The sequence below is a fragment of the Coturnix japonica genome, chromosome 3 (assembly GCF_054131305.1).
Source record: "Coturnix japonica strain WE chromosome 3, WE-NBRP24, whole genome shotgun sequence".
NCBI classification, from domain to species: domain Eukaryota; kingdom Metazoa; phylum Chordata; class Aves; order Galliformes; family Phasianidae; genus Coturnix; species Coturnix japonica.
Window position 1 is genome coordinate 7,376,743 of NC_140665.1, and position 22,996 is coordinate 7,399,738.

Consider the following 22,996-nt stretch of genomic DNA (forward strand, 5'->3'; position numbering starts at 1 on the left):
TGTAAGATTTCAAAAGGATTAGCTCCTTCCATCATGCTGCGGGCTATTTGAGCTCTCAGCAATGCCAATTCATTTCAAATGCGTTTCTTGACACAACTACTGAAATTGTCTTTTTAATATTTGATTCATTCTTTCTACCTGACCACTTGACATTTATTTGAACAACATTTTGGCAACCAATAACAATGATGCTTCCTACCACATATGCTTGCGCTGCTCCAATACAGTACCTAGTATATACACAATTGCAGATGAATGCTCTTGCATGCTCTTTCTGTTAATTCTTTCACTACTGGAGGGGTAATTACATACTGTTCATCAGGTGTTACCTGTTATTCTTCAGTAGTTTCAGTACAATTTAACAGCTCACCAAACTTACCTTCTTTTCTTATAAACAGGAGTCTTAACATTTAAGATATCTATCTTCTTCCAAGGCTATAATTGTGTATCCAGCTTTCTGTTCCCCTTTAAGAACAAAGCTGATTCCATCAGTGAGTAGCTCCCAGACAGGACTTTCCAGAGGGCTATCACTTAGATCTGTCTGTCTGGAACCATTCAGCTTCTTGCAAACAATCTCATCTTCCTCATTTATAGGCAGGATTTAAAACACTTGGCATTTTTTAATGTCATGCCATCTTGCTCAAGCAGTACCATTCTACTGGGGGGCAGTGATGTCCCTTTTATTCCATAAGAGCTATGACAACCCGTGGTACATAAATGGCAACTCTCTGCCCTAGTAGTAAAGCAATTGTCCATTTCTTTCCTTGCCATTGCTCCATTCTTTATCCAGTACATTACCAGATGCTGTAGGGCTGTTCTTGAGCCCTTGAGAAGCACCATACAACATTGCTGGGTCTTTGCTATTGTGCTTTCCCATGCACATATTGGTGCCTGCCAGGATTACCTTGCGAGATGTGTATCTAATCCTTATTCTAATCAAAGCTTAGATCCCAGCTCCCAGTTTGTTCCACAAACCCCATCCCATAAGAAGTAAAGGGTATCAAGCACATACAAACACTCATTTGTTAGATTTCATTTCACATCTAACCCTGTGGCCCCCAACTAAGGGGGGGACAACTAAGGACCTTTATGATCATTTATAGCGGGGTAAGCAGTTCTATCATTCACTAAATAGTCAATATCTTCATTCTCTGGCCTTAGGGGCAGTTCCCCTCACACAACTTCCCGCCCGCCGCCATTCCGCCTCCCGTCGGGCCCCGCGCGGCGCGGAGCAGGGCGGGAACAGCGACATGGCCGCCCTCTCCTAAAGCGCCTTTGGTCCCCGTGTGCGGCGGCGTCCCGAGCGGAGCGGGGCTGGAGCTGCGCGCCGGCTGTGTGCCCCAGAAATAATGAGGATATCGGGCCTCCATGTCGGACCACTCTGAAGAGAGGGCCACGATGATTGCGGCCGGCGACCTGCAGGAGTTCGTTCCCCGGGGCCGCGAGCACTGCCGCCGCCATCCCGGCGCTCATAACTTGCAGCCTCGGGAGCTGCAGCCCGCATCCGAGCTCTGCTCGTCCGACGGGGCGGCCGGCCTGGTGGGCTCCCTACGCGAGGTCACCATCCACGAACGGCAGCGGGTAGGGCCGGGCTGCAGCGGTGATGGGGGGGGAAACCTGTGGTGAGATGTCAGGGGAACCTGTCTGTCACTTCCTGAGCCCGTTCACCACATCTCCTGTAGCTCCGACTTACAAAGCCCTCTGTTTTTGTGGTTATTTTGCTTTGTGTTTCTTCTTTTTAATGAAGGAAAGCTGGCAGCTGAGGAAAGGTGTCAGTGATTTTGGTGAGGAAGTGGACTATGATGAAGAGCTGTACGTGGCCAGCAACATGGTCATCTGGAGCAAAGGGAGTAAGAGTGAAGCATCAGCTGCCTATAAAGCATTCAGTGTTGACAGCCCTGTGCTGCAGGTATGTGCTGATAGCACAGTGTGTTTGCAAACTGTGCCTTGAGGTTGGGGATATGCTGGAGAACACAGAAAGATGTGTTTTGATAGTAGCATCCACTTGTTCTTCAGACATAATCATGCTCTGCTTGGTTTTAGGCCTTGTGGTGTGACTTCACTATTCAGCAGGAGAAATCTGACAAGGCTGATGGTAAGTTGTACTGCTGAGTTGTAGAGATCAAATCCAGCCCCATGCTAAAACAGCTGCCCTGTACACCCAGATGTCTTAAACATCTTCAGAGAAGGAGACTCTACCACCTCTCTGTCACTATTGCAATGCCAGCTGAGAACTTTGAGCTCAGCCCTCTTGGCATGAGGATTTTAATCAGTGAAAAGTGTTCTAAGTCAAACCCCTGCTTCTTAAATTTACATTCTTTCGTGCAGGGAATATCTAAGAGATAATCTTACTGCTCTTTCTTTGTTCTGCAGTTTCAGGTGGTAAAGAAATAGTACAGAAATGTGTCTGCATATTGCAGAGCTCATGTGTAAATGTGCACAGCGTGGATGGAAAGGATTACATTGCTGCTTTACCCTTCCAGGTAAGTGTTTCCCCTTGCTTTCAGTCAGTGGGCTTGTTGTCTGGTACTATGGTGGGCAGGTGTGTGTAAAGGGTGTGTGTTACTATTGTTGGTGACTGCTGGAACTATTGATTCTGGTGGGTGAATATGCCACAGTTAAGGAAGTGTGGCATTGATTATGGTGCAGTAGTAACAGCTGGATTGTTAGATGTGGAAAAGCATGGGTTTGTCAGCTTGGTAGTTTGAGAACCTGCTCCCATCAACACAACCCTTATCTTAAGGATAAGCTTAGGCAACTTGTTTTGTCACAGCACGATATTCAATCATGAGAAATTATCAATACATTAAATGCTTGATATCTTTGTTATGACTGAATCTCTAATCTTTTAATAGGTTGCAAACATCTGGCCAACAAAATTTGGCTTGTTATTGGAGCGTAGTGGTTCTTCACATGAAGTACCTCCGAGTCCACCCAGGTACGTAGCAAGTGGCTTTAGATTGTTTTGCTGTAGACTGTTTACTGATATCATACAGATGTGTGAAAATTGAAGAGGAATAGTGAAAGAATGTGTGTTCATAACAGGGACAGCTGAAACTGGAACTCCTGGGAAGGGAGTCCTGATTTCCTCTAACATCATGTTGTCTTAACTGTGTGAGAGTGATCCTAGGAACACAATATGGCAGGCAGAGTGTTACTGACCAAATTTCATTGAGGTTTGTCCTGGAGGTTATTTCCAGGCTATGATGGTGGTCAGATTCATTGGGAAATTGGCATTGAGGAGTTTTCTCTCAGATGTAACGTGCTTTGAATTTCTGGAGTATCCTGCCCCATGTTTGTAGATGATGTGCTTTGTGGCTGGATATACAGATGAAAAGCAGGGTAAGGGGTTTGTTGGCCTGCTGATAAGTAGTCTGAGTATACACTTGTGCTCTTCCTTGTTGTTTGTGTGCATTCCACACAATGTGATTGTCTAGTCCTCATTAGAGTTGAGGTTAGATACGGAGACCTTAAAAATATTCAAGAAAAATCTGGAAACATGTATTTCCAGCTGGCTGCAGTGGGTGTTCCACTTTAATTTTGGTACCAGGTTAAGCTTTAGCACAGGCAAATAGCCTCTTTAGTGTGTTGGTGCTGTGCTCTCATCACCCTGTCCATAGGGATAGTGAAGTGCCTCCTTCCAGTGAAGGAAGGAGTTGGGCACTGATTTGCTTCATTGGGTCTGAACCCTTTGTCGTATCTCAGGTCTTCCAACCTGCTATCCCCTGTTTTGCTTCTTGTGGCTGGCCTTGGTTAACATCTGTGCTGGACCCCTTTGGGATTACTGTGGAATAAAATTGCACTGGTCCTGTATTTTCCTGCTCTGTTACTTTAGAAAACTCACTGTTAACCCTACATGACCTGGACTTTCATAAGAATTTCCCCTTCTGCCACTGCCACCAACAGATGGTTGGCACTATAGCTACTGTGTGAGGGGTACAGATTACCTGATGTCTGGCTGGTGGTGTGGAACTCAAACTCTGCAACTGAGTCTAGATTAAGAGCCTTCTTCCCTTCTTGCTCCCTTTAGCTGCCCTGCAGCTACCTCTGTTCATTGGGCCAGCCAAAGTTTGTCATGTGGCCACCAGGTGGGGTCATTCTCAAGTGCTATGTGAAAAATGCAAAACCCTGTTTGATGGACAAGCCACTGTCTGACTCTACTCAATTAGAAGAGCTTCTGTTAATGGAATACGTCTCTACTGTTAGGTTTCAGGCTCTCATTTTGTTAAGGTCTGAGGGTGTTTTGGGATTGCAGCATGAGCACCAACTGCAAGAGAGGGCAGTTAGGCTTATTAGCATTTGGTTTTTGAACATGCTTTGTTTGGTTTCTTTTTAGAGAACCTTTGCCTACTATGTTCAGCATGCTGCATCCCTTAGATGAGATAACACCTCTTGTCTGTAAGTCTGGAGGTAGGTTTAGGCCTTGACATCAAATGCTTAATGTATCACTCAAGCATTTTCTGTATTAAAAATGTGCAATAATGGCTCTTTAAATAAGTCAGAAGTGACTTGTTTTAGCTGCATTATGAACAGGGAAACTGGTCAGGATAAAAGTCCAGGTTGCAGGGCAAAAAGGGTATGAAAAATTACTAATCCTTCATCTGATAACAGTACTGTAGAAATGATATTTTCCCTTTAACTTAGGTTAACTACTTCTTTAGCAGGTGTGTTTGGCTCTGCTAGAGTGCAGTATGTTGCCGATTATACCTTGAGGATTGTGTTTGTCAATGCTGAACCTTCCATTGTGATGACCTACGATACTGTACAGAGTTTACATACTGTCTGGGCTCTTCGTAGAGTAAAGCCAGAGGTACAAATTTATTACTGACTATGTGTCATTATATGTTTTTTGCATGTGTTTAGGTGCCATTCTTGGGCTTGTCTGTTAGAAATGCCTGATTGTGATTTATTCTATTAATAGGGTGACTACTGGAGGAAAAAAAGTCGTGCTTTATATTGCTTGTTGTATACTGTATATACAACAGTTGTGGAGGGCACTCAATAAACAATGGCCATGCAACATATAGCGCTTATGATGTTCCTTCCATTGTACTGGAAAGTTTGTACTCTGCTTCAGTTGTTGTCCTCCATGAGAAAAGTGACAAACAACTTTCTGCCCCAAGAATCACAGGAATAGTGTCAGTGACCGGGAGGAAGAGCACTGTTGGATGGAATAACTGCTTAGACTAATGTGCCTTTACGCCTTACCCATGTAGGCATGCAATCCTAACATCTAACTGATAACATGAGCTGTTTGAGCTTCTTAGCTGGTACTGGCCATGTGTGATTAGTACATAGAGAAGTCTCTTCTTTCTCAGGAGCAGAACACGGTGCTGAAGTTCTCAGAGCAGCTGGGCACACCGCAGAATGTGGCTGCTAGCAGTTCTTTGACTGCTCAACTCAGGAGCCTTTCAAAAGGAGACTCACCTATGGCCTCACCCTTCCAAAACTACTCATCCATTCACAGCCAGAGTAGATCAGTGTCATCACCCAGCATGCAGTCCCGCTCACCATCCATCTCCAACATGGCTGCTTTAAGGTGGGTGCTGAACGTAATGTGTAGACCTGATACCAAACAAATATGAGCTATAGGATAGGCATTACATGTGGCATTGCTGTATTTCTCTGCCCTTACATATCTGTCCATCTAAGCTGTACTATGTCTTCTCTTTTACAGCATCTGAAAGCACTCTTGGAATGCTTTTGTGACATTTGCTTGCTGTTGTCTCTGTAGCATGGAGGGAATGATGGGTGTGTAAGGGACAAAGAGGTTGTTCTGTTCTCATACAGCCAGTCTGTAGTTGAGTTGGGGACTGTCTCAAGGTCTTGTGAGTCTCAGGAGTGTTTTCAGTTAAAGAAAGCCATATTTAGAGAGCACAGGTTGGAGCATATATTTACAGTCTGGACCATAGAACTTGAAATGTTAGTTTGCTGTTGGAATCTCATCTCCTGGATTTTGACAGAGACAACTGAATGTGAGCTGAAGAGTTGTTTCCATATGATTAAATGTATCAGGAAAGGAGGCTAGTATTGTACTAGCTGCTGTTTTAGGGTTGTTTTCTTTTTTGCTTTCAGTGTGCTTTAATAGGGTTTTTATCTGGTTTTGTTTGCTCCCTTTTCAGTAATGCTTTGTTTCTGCTTGCAGCCGTTCTCATTCACCTGCCCTGGGAGTACATTCATTCTCGGGAGTGCAGAGGTTCAACTCATCGAGCAATGTTCAGTCTCCAAGGAGGCACAGTATTACCCATTCTCCAGAGAGTGCTTGCAGTGATTCCTTTCTTGTAACAGAAACAGAACCAATTGTTCCTGAGCTGTGTATAGATCATCTGTGGACAGAAGCTATCACAAAAATGAGGTGAATGTTGGAATATGAGAGAAGTGTGGGATTGCCAGTGGGGTGAGAGAAAGAAAGTAAAACAGCTTATTTTAGTGTGAGCCTTCTGCAAATAGTGGTACTTTGAGAGGTGCGTGAACTTGTACTTCCTATATTTAAGTGATGCTTGCTAAGCATCCAGCCCACTTGTAAAGGGAGCTGGGCACTTGGAATAGTTTTTACCTGTTGTTACTCCTAGCTCTCCAAGGCAGGGAATGCTTTTGTGAGATCTCTCAAGCAAAGTAGATTCAAATACCATCACTGTTATTGGTTTTTTTCTTGCATTTGTGCCCCTTTTAAAACTTAGTGGGAATATTTCTTGCCCTGTTGCTATGGAAAAGGGGCAAAACTCAACTTAAAACTTAAGACTGACTGGGAGAGCAAAGCCAAGTGTCATGTGCACTGCACACCAACAAGTGTGAATGCAAAGACTGGAGTGCTAGGAAATTAATTTCTCATGTATGGGCTGAAACTGAGACTGGTACATTCTTTGCAACTTGAAACTCTACTAATTGAAGACTGGTGTCCCTATGGGTTGTGGACATTTTCTTTAACTGAAGTTTTTATAATGAACCCAACACTATGCTGCTCTTTGTGTCTTATTTAGAGAGAAGAATTCCCAGGCATCAAAAGTGTTCATTACCACTGACCTTTGTGGGCAGAAGTTCTTGTGCTTTTTAGTGGAATCCCAGCTCCAGCTGCGGTGAGAATTCCTAGTTTGGGGACAGGTTTAAAGAAATAAAAAGGGGGAGGGGAAGGGAGCAAAGCACTCTAAAAATTTGTCTAGATTGAGTCTTTAACATATTTATTCCTTCAGCTAGAGGAATCCCTTGTGATGTCAGGTGTCAGTGCCTCTCATATGACTGGCTTTTAATTTGTGTCGTGTAGATGGGTTTGATTATTTAAATAAAATGGAAATTGCAAGAGTGCACTCACTGTGCTTGGAGTGGTATTTGTATTTATCCTTGTCTTTACCTGTCAGAGTCACACTGGGGAATTTGCTGTTGTTTTCTCAAATCTTTAGGTGTGTTAAGTTTCAAGAGAGCAATGACAAGTCTCAGCTGATCTTTGGTTCTCTTACCAATATTCAGGCAAAGGATGCAGCTCCAGTGCAGGTATGTAACTTTTATAGATTATTAGTTGCCAAGTATCTTCCTTTGTATCGTCCCTTGTTACTTATGTCATCCATTTGTTGTCATTCTTAAACACAAGAAGCTGAATATGCTGTTTGATTCTTGCAGGGTGTTGATACACTGTTGGTTCTGGAAGGCAGTGGAAATCTAGTGCTTTATTCTGGAATTGTTCGTGTAAGTAGTAGGGTTTTGTGTCCCAAAATAAGTGTTTGACTCTGGTTATAAACTAGGCTGTGCAGAGGGTGCATCCTACCTTACAAGTTATCATTTGAAGCTACTGTAGACTTTTCACTTGAGAAGGTGCCTGTGCTTTCCTAATGAGTGCCATTTATATGCAGTGCTGGAAGGGTGGCTCTTAAGAATGACTGGCACCTTGTGGTACAATTGAATAATCTCTGGAGCTTGTTTTCTGCAACAGTAAAGTGCTAAACTAATACAGTGCTTTCAAATGAACAAAATATTAAAGATATAGGAAGTAAGAATTTTATTTATTCAAAGTAAATATTTTTTGAACTGTATACAGCATATAAAAATCAACTGTTTGCTTTCCTATATATTGTTCAAAAAAGGTGGGGAAGGTTTTTATTCCTGGACTGCCCGCTCCATCCCTGACAATGTCCAACCAAATGCCTCGGCCAAGCACTCCTTTGGATAGTGTCAGCACTCCATCCAAGTCTTTGAATAAACACCTGGGGCCTCTAGAAGAGGTAAGCAGAAATCAAATTCTGCCTTGAAAAAGCTTTAGGTTTAGTAGCTTTGACATAATTGATTGAGTAACTGGAAGCTTTTTTTTCTGTAAGGTAGTCTTGTATTTTCTAAATTGCATAAAGTAGTGATGGAAATGCTGCTTTATGCTGATATCTTCTATTTAGGAATGGCTATTAGCTAAAAATGAAGTCCTACATGAGAGCTTCCCTATGAACATCTTTGGCATGTGAAAATGAAGCTTTCAAACACTGACTTATCTGTTTCTTAATTACAAAGTAGCTGAAGGCAGATGTGTGGATGGTCTTTAAAGAGGGGCTTCTAGTCCCTTCTCACTGCTTAGTAGTACAGGATTAAGACTTAAGTATGGCTAGAGGAGATCATGAATATTTTTCAGGAGAAAGCCTGTTACTTTAAACCTCATGTAACTATTGTGAAAGACTTGTTTTGTCTCCGCTTGTCTAATTTCTGTGGTTCATCAAGACCGTTCTCTTTCCACCCTAGTTTTCATACACAGCCTTCTTCCCCACAACAACCCCACATGTTCTACCTTATTTATGATTTTCATAGAACTTCAGAGATAGTTTTGAAAAGACTTTTAAAATACCTGTACACTTAAAAATGGTCATTTTAACTGTCTTTTGCTCAGATACTTGCTTTAACAATTCTAAGCAGCCATTTTTACCATTTTGCAGAGTATGCTTTTGTCACCAGTTCCAGAGCTAAGGGATTCTTCAAAACTCCATGATTCAACTTACGTTGAGGACTGCACTTTTCAGCAGCACGGGACTTTCATTCATGCTCTAAGGGATCCTGTCCACAACAGAGTAACTTTAGTAGGTGTTATTCTGTAATTTGAGTCATGACTTTGTTAGTAACAGTCAAGCTTATTTTTCATAGAGTTACAGAATCTGAGATATATAAGAATCTGAGGTTGCTAACTTTGAGTGTGGCAAATAGCTAGGAGTTAGGAATATGCTCGATACATAAATGAGTTCTGAGCTGAAGGAGAAAGACCCCATATCTACTTATAGATGTATTTTGCAATTCAACTTTTCCTTTTTTTTCCTCCTCCAGGAACTCAGCAGTAACACAATGGTTCGGATTACAATTCCTGAAATTGCCACTTCAGAGCTCGGTATGATTCAGAATCTCCCATGTGAAATACATTCCATGAGTTTTGAGGGTTTTGTGTCTTTTTTTTTAGTTTATACATAGCTTAGACTGTGTGAGCATTAGGTATGAGGTATTTTGAGGTTTATTGGCTTACTTTGTACAACTGTTACCACTGATTTAGGTGTGCTCTGCTTCTTTGAGTGCTTCATCTGATTCACTCTTGAAACTTCTTTGTTCTTTTGTTCTCTTTATGCTTTACTGTTCATGCTTGCTCAGGGCTGAGATGTCAGTTCAGACACAACTTGTTTTCATTAATGAGCAAAAAAACTCCCCCTCCTCCCCCTCCTTTGTGTGGTGAATTAGAGAGTCTGTGTTTAACCAAAACTGAAGGAACAAAGGGTTATGTGGTGTGCCTTTTATTGAAAGAGTTCCTGGAGAGTTAAAAGTAGGTCCAAGTACGGTAACAATTTGTAGCATTAATTGTATAAGTAGGATTGGAAGTAATGAAAAACAGGCCTAACTTTTTTTTTCCCTCTTTTGCAACAGTGAAAACATGTCTGCAAGGGGTCAAGGCTATCCTACCCAAGGAGGTAGCTGTACAGATGCTTGTCAAGTGGTACAATGCTTATAATGCCCCTGGAGGACCAAGTTACCGCTTGGAATGGAATTTATTTGTAACTTGTCTCATGAATATGATGGGTTATAACACAGAGAAGCTGACCTGGACGCGTAATGTAAGCAAGTATACATGTCTGTTTCCTTAGCTTGTGTTAATATGACTGATAAATCTTCAAGGTTTGAAATGGTTAGAGAGGTGCTGAAATAAAAAACAAATTCTTGTCCTGAAAACAAGATGCCACTGAATTAATTCTGCATTTCTAAATTTCAGGTGTATTCTAGTCTGTGATGTGTATATCTATAAGGTGCTTAACACATCAGATGAAAATAAATTAAGAATCTTACTTCAGTACTAACACTGATTGATTAAAGATTTTATTCTAGTAGTCTGAATTAAGCCTCTTGATTTAGAAACACAAAATGCAGTTCAGATTCTCCAGGTTTTCCCTGCAGTTTTCAAATTACAGCACTTAAAGTTACGTCTTTCAATCTGAATTTACTTGGAGTTTTCTGTCAGTGAATTTCTTGCTAGCAAGTACACTTGTCGTTCTCACAGAATGGGAGGAGTAGGGGGTGCAGGTGTATGTATGTGTACTGATGAAATAAAAGCAATTAGTGTGTACCCACATTAACTTGCATTAGCTCATACCTGCTGTTTCCTCTGTCCTAGCCAATACCAAATGTCATACAGTCAGACTTCAAGGTTTGTGCAGCATACATTGGACTAATAAGCTGTGTGTAGAAAACATCTCGTTGCAGTACATATTTTATGTAAGCAAAATACAATTAGATAAAGGAACGTCATGTAGTGTGTGGTTTGAGTGGACGTATTAGGACTGGTGTATTACTTACACAACCTTGGTCTTGTTTCTTGCAGCTTAATGTTGGAGGATCACCGTCACCAGTGAGTGCACCAAAGAAAGCTAGGCCATCAGAAACAGGATCAGATGAAGTAAGAAATGGTTCTCTTTGACAAATGAAAGCTGGGGGTGTGTTGTTTTGTTTTTTAAGATAATCCAGAAGAAACACCTCTGATCTGATGTGTTGATGGGTTGGCCTCTTCTCTCGTGTAATCAGTGATAGAACTAGAGGGAATGGTTTCAAGCTGCGTCAGGGGAGATTCAGGCTGGACATTAGGAAGTATTACTTTTCGGAAAGAGTAGTCAGGCATTGGAATGCACTGCCCAGGGAGGTGGTGGAGTCACCGACCATGGCAGTGTTCAAGAAACGCTTGGATGTGGCACTGAGGAATATGATTTAGCCAGGAAGTATTGGTAATGGTTGGACTAGATGATCTTCTAGGTCTTTTCCAACCTTGATAATTCTGTGATTCTGTGATCTGGACTCACCAGGGATTGCAAGCCTGTGGGGGAAGGAAAGATGTTTTGCACTGTGCTGTGTCTGTATCATGTGACCTTTTCTTGTCACGGTCCCAGTTTCAGAGAAGTTAGATTCAGGAATGAATTCAGCATGAATTACAAAGCAACCCCTTGCAGTTTTTTGACTGCCAAATGCCTCCTAGATGTTCTATCCCCTTAAAAAGAAGTTGGCTTACTCTCTCCTCCACTCAGCACCTTCAGCAAGTTCAGAGCATCAAATTACATGCTCCACTGAATGCACTGGTTCTTTCTGAATTTAGCAGTGCGTTCAAGATTGATTCACCAGGTTTTGCCTAGGTAAGAGTAGGAAGGTTGTTCTCTAACATAGTCAAGCAATGAAGTGGATAAGGCTTACTAGCATTCCACTGTAAGAAGCTTACAAGCTACAGTGGTACAATTGTGCTACTAGGTTTTGTAGGTTGGCAGCTCAGTGAACCCATGGGGTTTACAAGCTGCAATCTGTATGAAACAGGTTAAGATGTAAATGCCCAACATGCTGTGATGGAAGTAGAAAAAAGGCTGGGGGCACTAAGTGAATTACAGCATGGCGCCACACAGAATTATTAGTGCAAAGAAGGCACTTCAAATCAGTTTCCATCTCTCTGTTTTCTTAAATGTTAATGCTTTGATTCATTTTATGCATAACTGGAGGAAGGATGAGAAGATGCAGCGTAACGATTGAATCTGTGCAATATAGCTTGCAGGGTTTGTGTGGCACGTTAATGGTGTTTGTACTGGTTGTGGGGAAGACCCCTCTGCAGTGGTGCCATGGAGTTCTTTTGCTGGAAGTCTGTTCATTGTTTGTTGCCTCTTTCTCCTGTTTGCTTTGTCTAGGACTGGGAATATCTCTTGAGCTCTGATTACCACAGAAATTTTGAGTCTCATCCTCTATCCAAAGTCTTGGGATTGGACCCTCTGGAAGTTTTAGCTCCAAAGGATGACTTCTTACAGAGCCTTAGCCTGGATTATTCAACTCTCCTTTTCACCCATATTCCTGCTATTTTCTTTGTTCTTCATCTGGTCTATGAGGAGTTCAAACTGAACCTTCTGATGGGAGAAGAGAATCGGTCACTTGTTGTTCTTCTGGTTCAGCTGGCCAGGTATGCCAAACCAACAAATCACAGGTGCTGTATGTTGTGTAGTGTCTCTTGATGTTATTGTTTTGGGGATTACCCAAAGTGTGAACAGACTTTCATATTTCTGAAGAAAATGAATAATAACAGTTGAAGATATTTGTTATAGGAAATCTCTTGTATAGTCCTGACCACTTACCAGCATAAGCATGACTCACAAATAGTAGTTCTTGGTAGATGGCTTTTGCTCCTGCAATACAAGGAAAGGGAGAGGGAGGAAGTCTACTCAACAGATGTTATACATCACAGAGTGCAGGCAGAAGTAAAATCACCTTGTTGACTTTCAGTGCTCAGTTGCTCAGATAAAAGTGTTCTGCATTTAGTGATTTCTTGCTGGTGGTGGTAGGTGTTTGTTTTGCTTTAAAACATAACCAGAATCTCATCTCGGTTCTGGTTTTACATGACCTTACCGTTTAGATCATGATAAGAAAGATTATTAAGCACAGTACTTGCTTTTCATGCTGTGTTGCCTCCCTGGCAGCTAAAATTGTGTACCCTGGACAGCTCACATTTTTGTCTACTGCATTGACTAAGCTCACAAGATTTATCAAATATTCATCTTTGTGGTGTTTTTACTGCAGCCAGTGACTGCGTCTTCACATCTTCCACCCCCACATTGAGATTGCATTGCATATGTATAGACACACGTGCATACAGTTATCTGTATAAGCAAAAGACTCAGTAATGCCTCTCCAAATTTTATTTGATATTTCTACCAAAATCTCTTTGGCTATAGATTCTTCCCCTGGCACTGCAGTTGATTGACTGGAGTAGTTTCCAGAAGTAGCCCCTAGTCCTGGGAAGATTGAACTGTGCATTATCCTGTCATGCCAATGAAAAGCAGCTCTGATGAAATGCTGTATATCTTTTGTGGCTGGAAGCTGTTGTTTGCATTCGCATCTTGCAGATAAACTCAGCTTGTTATCTAACTTTTTAACATTTGGAAGTTTGGGGAAGTTGTAGTGGCAGTTCTTATGCTGTAAGTGGTGGTGGTGTGGCACAAAGCAGAACTACAGCTGGAAAGTAGTGCACTGGGGGGAAATAAAGCATGCAGGTTACTTGCTTTGCAAAGGGGCAATGCCCATAAGCAACTCTAGTTAAAGAAGTCAGAGCTTCACCCCTTGTATCTGATGTTTATTACGAATATTAAAAGTAAATAGAAAATGTCAGAAATGGAAGAAGGCGTGGAGTTTTCTTTTTGTTTTTCACTGTATGATGATTCACGTCTTTCATTCTAGGGACTTGAAACTTGAAGCTTACATAGATTACTACTACAGAGACTATCCAGCCCTTGTAAAAAGCTCTGGACAGACTTGCATAATTGATCAAGGTGAGTTTTTAAGGCTATGTGAAGCAAGTGCTCAGTGGTATTGGTGTGTAAGTTCTCTTAATACTGAGGATGTTGATAGCTGGACAGGACTTAAACCAAATGTGAAACTCTGCATGGGTTGCCTCGTTCCTTTGTCTTTAAAAGTTTGTTAGAACCCTGCAGTGACAAGCTGGTGCCGTCAGTGTAGTGCTTCATGAGATGTTTCACAGCAAGGACCTGGGAGAAAGTTGATGGTTTTATTTCAGCAAACTCCTAGCTCAGGCTGGCTGAGAAATGTTTGTGGAGAGCTATGGAAAAACCTGGTAATGAGGTGTGCTTCTGCTGCAAGCTCTCAGTTTATAGTCCTTTAAAATGAAATCAGAGCTCAAAGCACAATGATGAAAGCTAAAATAAGATCATTTATTTTTTGTGCATCTGTTTAATGTACTACCAGCTGAAATTTGCTGGTCATGCAAGACAAAATACTCTTTTTCCTGGCACAAAAAATATAATCTCATCATATTGGTCAGGCTTTGCTATTCGTGTTTGTGAATAGGGAGGACAAAGAGGTTATAGTTAGGCTGCTCTCTCAGTGATTTGATGTTTAAGGACAAGACTCTTCCCCTGAGGTTTTTGAAAATTAGAAATTACATACGTTACTTTTCACAGTGGGTTGAGACTTCCTTAAAAGACACAAAGGTGTTTCATTCTTCCATACAGTCTAGCCATAAGCTTGCATCTGACAGAAGGCAGATGCGATCCATAATGCTTTGAAATACCAGAAATGGTGTCGGGTTTGTTTTGAGAACAGAAAACAGTTTTTGTGCATTTGCCATGAACGTGGTGTCAAGACTGTTTGTGCTATTAAATCCAAACAGGTTTCATGCATCATCCCGCATTTTTTTCTGCTGAGCCTCCAAGTATCTTTCAGTGGCTGAGTTCCTGTCTAAAGGGAGGAAGTGTACAGCCTTATCCTTACTTACCAGGAATCTGTGAAAGGAGCAAGCTGGTAATACTGGTATGTACATTGGCAAAGATAACGTGTTTTCCTCTATCAGCATAACAACTCTGTGGCCACGGTTTGTTCTAGCTGCTTAATTTCCTGTGAGTGAAGTGCCCTCAATGGGAAGTCAAACGATGAAAAGTCTGTCATGTGTAAAGCAGTAGGAGCACGCTGGAGCAGTACTGAGACTGGGATGAATGACTGCTGAGGAGCACAGCTGTAGCTGTACTGTTTGGACATCTTAAGCATCTCCAGGTGTTTCTGCACTGTACTAAACAGGACTCATTTGTCTGCATGAAGTTCTCCTGTGACTTAGTGGTGTCAGCCTCTTTCTGGGAGGGAGTAACAAATGTTTAGCAGAGGGGAATTTCCACAAGTCCTAACTTCTGTTCTGTTACAACTTGAATACTAAAGGATGTAGATGAATTTTAGCAGGTGAGAGAAGGTATTGGAGACTGGGGAGAAGAGTATATGAGTGCAGGGTAAATGGCCTATGCTTCGCTGCTCGTGTTTTTGGTTTTTTGTGGTTTGCAGTAGTGGCATGTGCAAAGTAATAATGTAACTCAGTTAACTGTATTTCACGAGTGAGAATTTCCTGGCTTTTCTCTTGGGCATGTATCAACATAAATATTGAACTGCATGAGTAGTTATTAGTGCTGATGTTATCTTTTGGTCAGCCTTGTTGGCTTCTTCACAAAGTGTTTGTGGAGAAAAGCTGTCAGTACAGGATTTGGAGCAGTGATGTTGAGCTGAAGAGATAAACAGAGCAGGGAGGCTCTGTTGTGACCCAGCTGTCCCAGAGTAGTTGCAGTGTCTTCCATTGGAACTGACAGGAGTCAGCCTGTCCTCTGCTTCAAAGAAGTTGAAATGCTGATGCTTTCACTTAAAATTTGCCCTACTCTCAAGCTCTGAAGAAGAATAGAGCCTTTCATTCAGGCAGTCACTTGTCTGTCACCATCTCTGCCTGAACCTGAGTTCTCTGTGCCAAAGTCAGAGCTGGCACATTGGCGATGCAGATTGTTAGATATCTTTGAGAAAATCATGGCAAGTTTTTGCTTAGGTGTGGTTTTGCCTTTGAAGTGCCAACTTGCATGGTAGTATTCAGAAGGAAACAGTGATGGATTGCTGTGATTTTTCTGGCTGGTGTGGATGCTCTTCACCCAGGTTCTTCACAAAGTACCCAGTACTCAAGAAGGGGAGGAAACCAAATTAATATTTCCAAACATGAGTCTAGAAACCTAAAATGTGGAAGTTTACTGGCTTTAGTTCTTTGAATCTGCATTTACTTAATGATGTTTTTGTAACAAACACATCCCACTGTTTAAGTTACTAAAGTTCCCTTCTGCTTGTTCTGATAGGCAGAATAGTAATAGCTGCAAAGGAAGTGACTCTGTATTATGGTGTCTCTTTCCTATCCAGAGTGTGGCTCTGTACATACTTGGCGATGAGAGTGCTGTATCTAGTGAAGCTTCCCCTTATTTGTACAAAATTACTTCAGGTAATGATGCATTAATGCCATTGTGCTGTCTCCTGGTGTCTTGTTTGTTATGTGCTATCCTTTTGCTTGGGAAACAAGGGGATAACATGGCCTTGTCTTTTCTAGGGCAACAAAAGCAACAAATAGAACAGGATGACAATCGGTATGTTTTTCAATATTGTGTTAAATTCTGAGTATTTTCTGTGAAGCTTTTGATTAGGTTTTATTGGCTTCTCCTTTATTTTCCAATATTTTACAGATGCTGTTTTGGACGCAGCACATCTATTTCCAGCCTCGCCGAGAAGCTAATTATTTGGTTGACTAATATTGGTATAAACAACTTTTATCTTTGTGTGAGATGGTAACAGCTGTAAATAAGTATCAGAATTGCACAGTATGAAAAGCATTGTATCATGTTTTGATTGAGGTTTTTTTCATGCATGCTAACGTTAAGGTTTCACCTTAAGAGATCTGGAGACTCTTCCCTTTGGTGTGGCTCTGCCTATCAGAGATGCAGTATATTACTGCCGAGAGCAGCCTGCCTCAGACTGGCCAGAAGCAGTTTGTGTCTTGATTGGGCGTCAGGATCTGTCCAAACAGGCATGTGAGGGCAACCTGCTGAAGAGTAAATCTGTGAGTATGGGCATAAATGGATTTGGTGATACTGAATGTTGGACACAGCACTCTGTGCAGAAGCTCTTCTACCATCTGCTGATGCTCAGGGAGTGTAGATTAATGGAGCATGGAAGGTGCAGAATTCAAAACTTAAAGCAATATGGGATTTATATGCATATGAGGGTTTTAGTATAAAAATCAGCATCTGTCCCAGGAAGTGTACATATCATAGCTGTGCAAATTCAGTAAAACAGATTTGAAACTTCATTGAAGCTTAGTACTCGAAAGTTTTGCCTACAGAGCAATTTGACTGTAAGTCTTCCTCTCCAGAATGTTTTGGTACTACCTTTTTGGTGCTCTGTCTAGAAACTCTGCCATCATCACAGTGGCCCAGGGAGAAGGGAGTGGGAATAATAGCTGTCCTATCACCACCTGTGTAAACAAGGGAGAATGGTTTAGACTGAGACAGAGGAGGTTTAGGTTAGGCATGAGGAGGAAGTTTTTCACCCAGAGGGTGGTAATGCACTGGAACAGGTTGCCCAAGGAGGCTGTGGATGGCCCATCCCTGCAGGCATTGAAGGCCAGGCTGAATGTGGCTCTGGGCAGCCTGGGCTGGTGGTTGGTGACCCTGCACTTAGCAGGGGGGTTAAAACCAGGTGATCATTGTGGTCATTTGCAACCCAGGCCATTCGTATGACTTTTCAGCTGCTTCCTGAGTTGGCATAGCTGGGGTCACCCTTTTCACTGGAAGATCTGGATTGTTTTCTGAAGTACGCTTTTCATATTTTTCTCCTTTTTTTTTTTTTTTTTTTTTTTTTTTTTTTTTTTTTTTCTAGAAAGGGCTTAGTTATTTTTATCCTGGGGGAAAAAGTGTCTTAGTTTTTCTTTTAAGCATCATTTTTCGATGGTGGGAATTAGTGGCATCTCTTGGAGCTCTCTGAAGTGTCTCTTGTTGAGGACACCAGAATCCAAAACTATGTGAAAGCTGGCTAATGGTTTGCATAAATAATAGCAGAGAGACTGTGATTTTTTTTCAGAAGTCAGGAAAAGGATCTTGTATTGTCAGGTACATCTTGGTCAAGATAGTTTTAACTGTCTTAGCATTGGAAGTGATGTCAAAATTACTTGGATTTCTTTTTTAACAGGGACATCTGGTTACATTTCAGAAAAGTTAAATATTTATTTTTAGTCATGTAGAACCAAAGTAAAACTATTCATTCAGATGTGGCACCATTAATTAGAAAATGCAGTTAATTTTCTGCTGGTTAACTTTTCCCAACACTAACAGTGCTGGATCTTAAAATGATGATAAATCTGATTTTATTGCTTTACAACAATGCCTCGAATATATGTTACCTTAAAAGGATAGTGATCTTCAAACACCAAATTGTTTGTCATTTCTCAGGAGGTCAGGGTGGAGTTTCCTGTTTCAAAACGGACGCTGGCTGTATGGGTGGTGCAGTTATGTATTGAGATTTAGCGCATATTTATCAGAAGAAATTAGTTTTCATTCATCACCTGTTAATCTGCTTTGCACTCCTGGTGTCATGTGCCCTAGGAAAGCCCGTGTTAGATCTAGTTTTGATCTAGTTTTTTTTTCTAGTTTTAGATTTGATGCCTTCTGATAGTTAGCAACACTTGTGCACTACTGAAAATGACTTCTTTTCTCTTGCAGTCTATGGGCCCAGTGCTGTCTTCTGATAGTCCATCTGCAGCTGAATCGGAAGAGGATGAGGATGGCATGAACAACATGAACGATGAGGTCATGTCACTAATATGGAGCAAGGATTTGAGAGTGCAGGAAGTACGCAGGCTCCTTCAGAGTGCCCGTCCTGTACGTGTTAATGTAGTGCAGATGCCAGAAGCTAGTGACCATGATTTCATAGAAGAAAAAGAGAACCGGTAAAGAATTCTGTTTCTAGCAGGCTTTCACTTAGGTGAAAAATGGATATTCTTAAGTATGTCTTATCAAATTACATGGTCTATTTCTGTCTGAACACAGCACTGAAGTAGGCAGATCTTAATGAAGGACGCAGAGAAGAGGGTTGTATTTTGTAATTCAGCTCAATATGCATCAAAGCTGTGTTGTGTTGTATCCGACAGTTGTTGGGATTGGAGCAGCACGTGAGGGAGTCTGTTCGTTTGAACCCCATGAGGCATTTAGGGTTAGAAATCTATTTAATATAAGTAGTATCTGCTTTGTGGAGGACGTGTGACTGTAGTCTATCTCTAGTCTATCTACTTTATAACATGGAGAGCCCTTTTTTCTGGTCAAAGCAAGTCTTAAGTTAGGGGATGTAGTTCTACAGAATGCAAGTTCCCTGCCTTATCCTGCTCTTGAAAGCTCCTATTGGAGCTATTGCTTGCCCCGTCAGTCACCTCCCTGTTCTGCTTCTCTATTCAGTCGTTTTAGAGGTCTTAATTGTGTTGTCTTTGAAAAAATAAAATAAAGAAGGGAGGAAAAAAAAAAACCCCAAAACTTCAGAGTGTTGTTAACATACAAAACACCCTACAGAAACAGAAAACTAAAGGAATGCGTCACATTATTACCTGACCTAACAAGCTGAGTAATTTAACAAGTCTAGAAAGTATTTCCAGAGTAAATCATAGAGAACTGTGGTCAGTATTCCTGGAAGTAGACTATTAATTCTGTATGCTGTTATTACTAGATGTGATCACTAGTCATAGCAAGATCACACGGCAATTAACTTTGTTTTGCTTTCTCCTTTCACCTCGCTTCTGATATGCTGTTAAACTGCAGCGCAGGTTTGTTTAACCAGCACCTAGCTTAAAGTGAAAAACACAGACACATTTCAACATCTCATAAGTTAAAGTGCATCTTTGAGATTAATCTTGAAATGATGTCTTTGGTTTTTTAAGTTCAACCTACTAGAAAAAAAGAGGGGGAACATAATACTGTTTGAATCAGGAGAAAAAAAAGCTGTCCATCCAGTGCCTGTTATATGTAGTCTCACTTTATTGGAATATATTAAGCAATGGCTTTTGTTTTGGTCCCCTCAACAGGTTGTTACAGCTGTGCCAGCGAACCATGGCACTGCCTGTTGGACGAGGAATGTTTACTTTGTTCTCCTATCATCCTATTCCAGCAGAACAGCTGCCCATTCCTAAGCTGAATCTAACTGGTATGTTGCTTGGTATTTTCCTCTGAAAAAAATAATTCTTTAAGAAACTACATCATGTTCTGTTAGTTGTTACCCCTCTTTTTTTTGACCTGTTGCAATATTACAGCACCTTCTGTGTCTTTCTTCTATAGTGTAAATGGGCTTTGGGAAAGAATAGCACTTTTTGTTTTGAATATGCTGCTTGCTAGTGTTTTCTCCTGGAGTGGTCAAGACCAACATTATTTTCTAGTGCAGACATTATATCAGGCACATTCTGATTGGCAGAGAATAGTGCAATTGCCCAAGGATGTGTAGCTGTTTCAGTGTTGTCTACAGAAAGCAGGTACTGCGAGCCCTCATAGCTTTTTATCCAGTGTGCTGTGCTCGTCATCTGTTGTGACTTAAGATACATCTAAGATTGTCTTTAGATTGGACGTATGACATTCATGCTGCCAGTGTTCACTTGGCAATCTACTGAAATTCACAGCAGGTTTTGACGAGGTTTACATTCACCTAATTGCTGTCAATGATTTCAATTTCATGGGCAGGCCGTGCTCCTCCTAGGAACTCTACAGTTGATCTGAACAGTGGGAATATCGACGTGCCTCCTAACATGGCTTGCTGGGCTAGCTTTCACAATGGGGTAGCAGCTGGGCTGAAGATAGCACCTGCTTCACGGATAGATTCTTCTTGGATTATCTATAACAAACCTAAGAATGCTGAACAAGCAAATGAATATGCTGGCTTCCTCATGGCTCTGGGTCTCAGTGGGCATCTCACAAAGCTTGCCACACTCAATATACATGACTACTTAACAAAGGTGAGGCCTTCTTTCATAAGCAGCAGAGAAAAATACTTCTGAGATGTGATTTCTGTGAACAAAACAGGCTTTAAAAAAGAAAGCAGCGTATTTAAGAACTGAAATTGGGAGTTTCCTGGTGCAGGCAAATATCAGAAATGCTTTGTTAATCATAGTTTTTGTTCTTAAAACATCCTGTATGTCAGGAGTACAAGGAAGTGAATATCTGTGTTATAACCATGTGTAGCAGTTTATTGTGTAAGAATTTTTACTTAGGTTGAAGTTTGCTTCTATAGCAAGATCATAAACTTGGGAAATACAGTTATGCCCATAACAGCTAGTATTTATTTTCCTAAAGATCTGCCTGCAAAGCTTTAACAGCTGTGTATATGGGAGAATGTGAGACTTGTCTTTGATACTGGGGCAGGCATCTTTCTTTTCTGAATGTACCTGCATTCCTTTGTTGCTGGTGTTTCTTTTCTCAGGGCCATGAGATGACAAGTATTGGACTGTTACTTGGTGTTTCTGCTGCCAAGCTGGGCACGATGGATATGGCCATTACGCGGCTTCTGAGTATCCACATACCTGCCCTGCTTCCACCAACTTCAACAGAGCTGGATGTCCCCCACAATGTACAGGTGGCTGCTGTGATAGGAATAGGCCTTGTCTATCAGGGCACTGCTCACAGGCACACAGCTGAGGTTCTGCTGGCTGAAATAGGTGGGTGCTAGCACTGAAAAAAACAAGGTGATGACTGGGAAAGTCACAATGTATGTGTGATCTGAATGTGTTGATAAATCTTCTAATTACACCTCTGCCACTGCAATAAGCACCTCACATTTCCCAAACCTCATCTTTTTTCCTTTGAGAATTTTTCTTTTGAGAGCTTCTGAACAGTAAAGTTCTGATCTGAATTGTCCTTGTTCTGTGTAATTCTGATTTTATTTCTTACAGCAACATCCTTGTGTCTGTGTAACTTCAGTTAAGAGACTGCAGTTCACTACATAGAGAAAGGGATGCACTTTAAGATGGAATTATACTTGTTTCTGATAATCTGATATGTGCAGTCTTTTGAACTAGTGGCAGCTCTTGAACTCTGCTGATGGTGTTTGTGTAGGCTCAACGATCTTCAAAGTATGTGTAATTGTTGTGGTTTTTTTTTCAGGACGTCCACCTGGACCAGAAATGGAGTACTGCACAGACAGGGAGTCCTATTCACTGGCTTCTGGACTAGCCTTGGGCATGGTGTGCTTGGGAGTAAGTGCCTCTTTTTGCTTCAGTAGAAGAATCATTGTATATTGGGGCAGGGCTAATGAGAATCATTTCATCTTCAAACCTTCCCTTGGCTAAATGATTTTTTTTGTTGTTGTTGTTATGTAAGGGAACACTTGCCTATTATTTCTTTTCTTTCTTCTTTAGCATGGCAGTAATCTGATAGGTATGTCAGACCTCAATGTTCCTGAGCAGCTTTACCAGTACATGGTTGGGGGTCACAGGCGGTTCCAAGCAGGAATGCACAGGGAGAAGCACAAGTCTCCTAGTTACCAAATTAAGGTATGTGTTGGTCTTCTTTACTTGTTTAAGGGGAAAGTAATATTAGCTCAGAAGTCTTTGAAAGTCTGTATCTTAATGAATGATCTTGAATCTTTACTCATGTCACCTTTCCTAGTCAACTAGTATACACATATGTGCTTGTTTTTGCAGGAAGGAGACACAATAAATGTGGATGTTACTTGTCCGGGAGCCACGCTTGCCTTTGCTATGATCTACCTAAAGACAAATAACAGGTACTAACTTTGGAGGTACTCAAGCACTTTGCTGTAGTTTGTGATAGGAGTTTGAGCTGCCATAATGTTGGCTTTGCCTCATGTGGCTCACTCAGGTGTTTGCATGTTGCTGTAATACAGTCTGAAAACCCTGTTCCTTTACTGTGCTCTGCAGATCCATTGCTGATTGGCTTCAAACACCAGATACCATGTACTTGCTGGACTTTGTAAAACCAGAGTTCCTTTTATTGAGAGTAAGATTTTTCTTTTGTTTCATTTCTCAGTCTATTTATTGATGGTAAAAATAAATCTTATTTTTTAATAAACTTCATACGCCTGTCATACAGGACCCTTTCTACAGATAGCTGCTCTGTGACTTGTCAGCTAGAATCATACCTTCAGACAGCCTCTGCTTGCTTCTCACACTGTTAGACAGACAGAATTTGGT

General features: G+C 41.4%; 1 protein-coding gene across 8 annotated transcripts in view; it reads left to right on the forward strand.

The window, feature by feature from the left end:
* Positions 1-1,233: 1,233 nt before the first annotated feature.
* The window catches only part of ANAPC1 (anaphase promoting complex subunit 1), a 32,572-nt gene continuing 10,809 nt past the window's right edge, over positions 1,234-22,996 (forward strand). For 2 of the 8 annotated variants that reach the window (XR_014944364.1, XM_015856613.3), the window contains exons 1-32: positions 1,234-1,581; positions 1,748-1,909; positions 2,044-2,095; positions 2,374-2,483; positions 2,856-2,938; positions 4,337-4,410; positions 4,662-4,810; positions 5,319-5,539; positions 6,146-6,355; positions 6,981-7,076; positions 7,398-7,488; positions 7,615-7,680; positions 8,076-8,213; positions 8,907-9,047; positions 9,289-9,349; positions 9,874-10,061; positions 10,823-10,897; positions 12,159-12,424; positions 13,696-13,787; positions 14,645-14,784; positions 16,189-16,267; positions 16,373-16,409; positions 16,506-16,576; positions 16,701-16,879; positions 18,537-18,763; positions 19,886-20,004; positions 20,532-20,803; positions 21,268-21,502; positions 21,948-22,039; positions 22,202-22,336; positions 22,487-22,569; positions 22,724-22,802. Coding sequence is in view for 7 of the 8 variants with exons in the window: in XM_015856613.3 (XP_015712099.2) it covers positions 1,369-1,581; positions 1,748-1,909; positions 2,044-2,095; positions 2,374-2,483; positions 2,856-2,938; positions 4,337-4,410; positions 4,662-4,810; positions 5,319-5,539; positions 6,146-6,355; positions 6,981-7,076; positions 7,398-7,488; positions 7,615-7,680; positions 8,076-8,213; positions 8,907-9,047; positions 9,289-9,349; positions 9,874-10,061; positions 10,823-10,897; positions 12,159-12,424; positions 13,696-13,787; positions 14,645-14,784; positions 16,189-16,267; positions 16,373-16,409; positions 16,506-16,576; positions 16,701-16,879; positions 18,537-18,763; positions 19,886-20,004; positions 20,532-20,803; positions 21,268-21,502; positions 21,948-22,039; positions 22,202-22,336; positions 22,487-22,569; positions 22,724-22,802 (4,236 nt within the window). In the remaining variant the exon portion in view is untranslated. The remainder of the gene's footprint in view (positions 1,582-1,747; positions 1,910-2,043; positions 2,096-2,373; positions 2,484-2,855; positions 2,939-4,336; positions 4,411-4,661; positions 4,811-5,318; positions 5,540-6,145; positions 6,356-6,980; positions 7,077-7,397; positions 7,489-7,614; positions 7,681-8,075; positions 8,214-8,906; positions 9,048-9,288; positions 9,350-9,873; positions 10,062-10,822; positions 10,898-12,158; positions 12,425-13,695; positions 13,788-14,644; positions 14,785-16,188; positions 16,268-16,372; positions 16,410-16,505; positions 16,577-16,700; positions 16,880-18,536; positions 18,764-19,885; positions 20,005-20,531; positions 20,804-21,267; positions 21,503-21,947; positions 22,040-22,201; positions 22,337-22,486; positions 22,570-22,723; positions 22,803-22,996) is intronic. The other 6 variants (XM_085542538.1, XM_085542539.1, XM_085542540.1 and 3 more) reach the window with 6 other exon arrangements.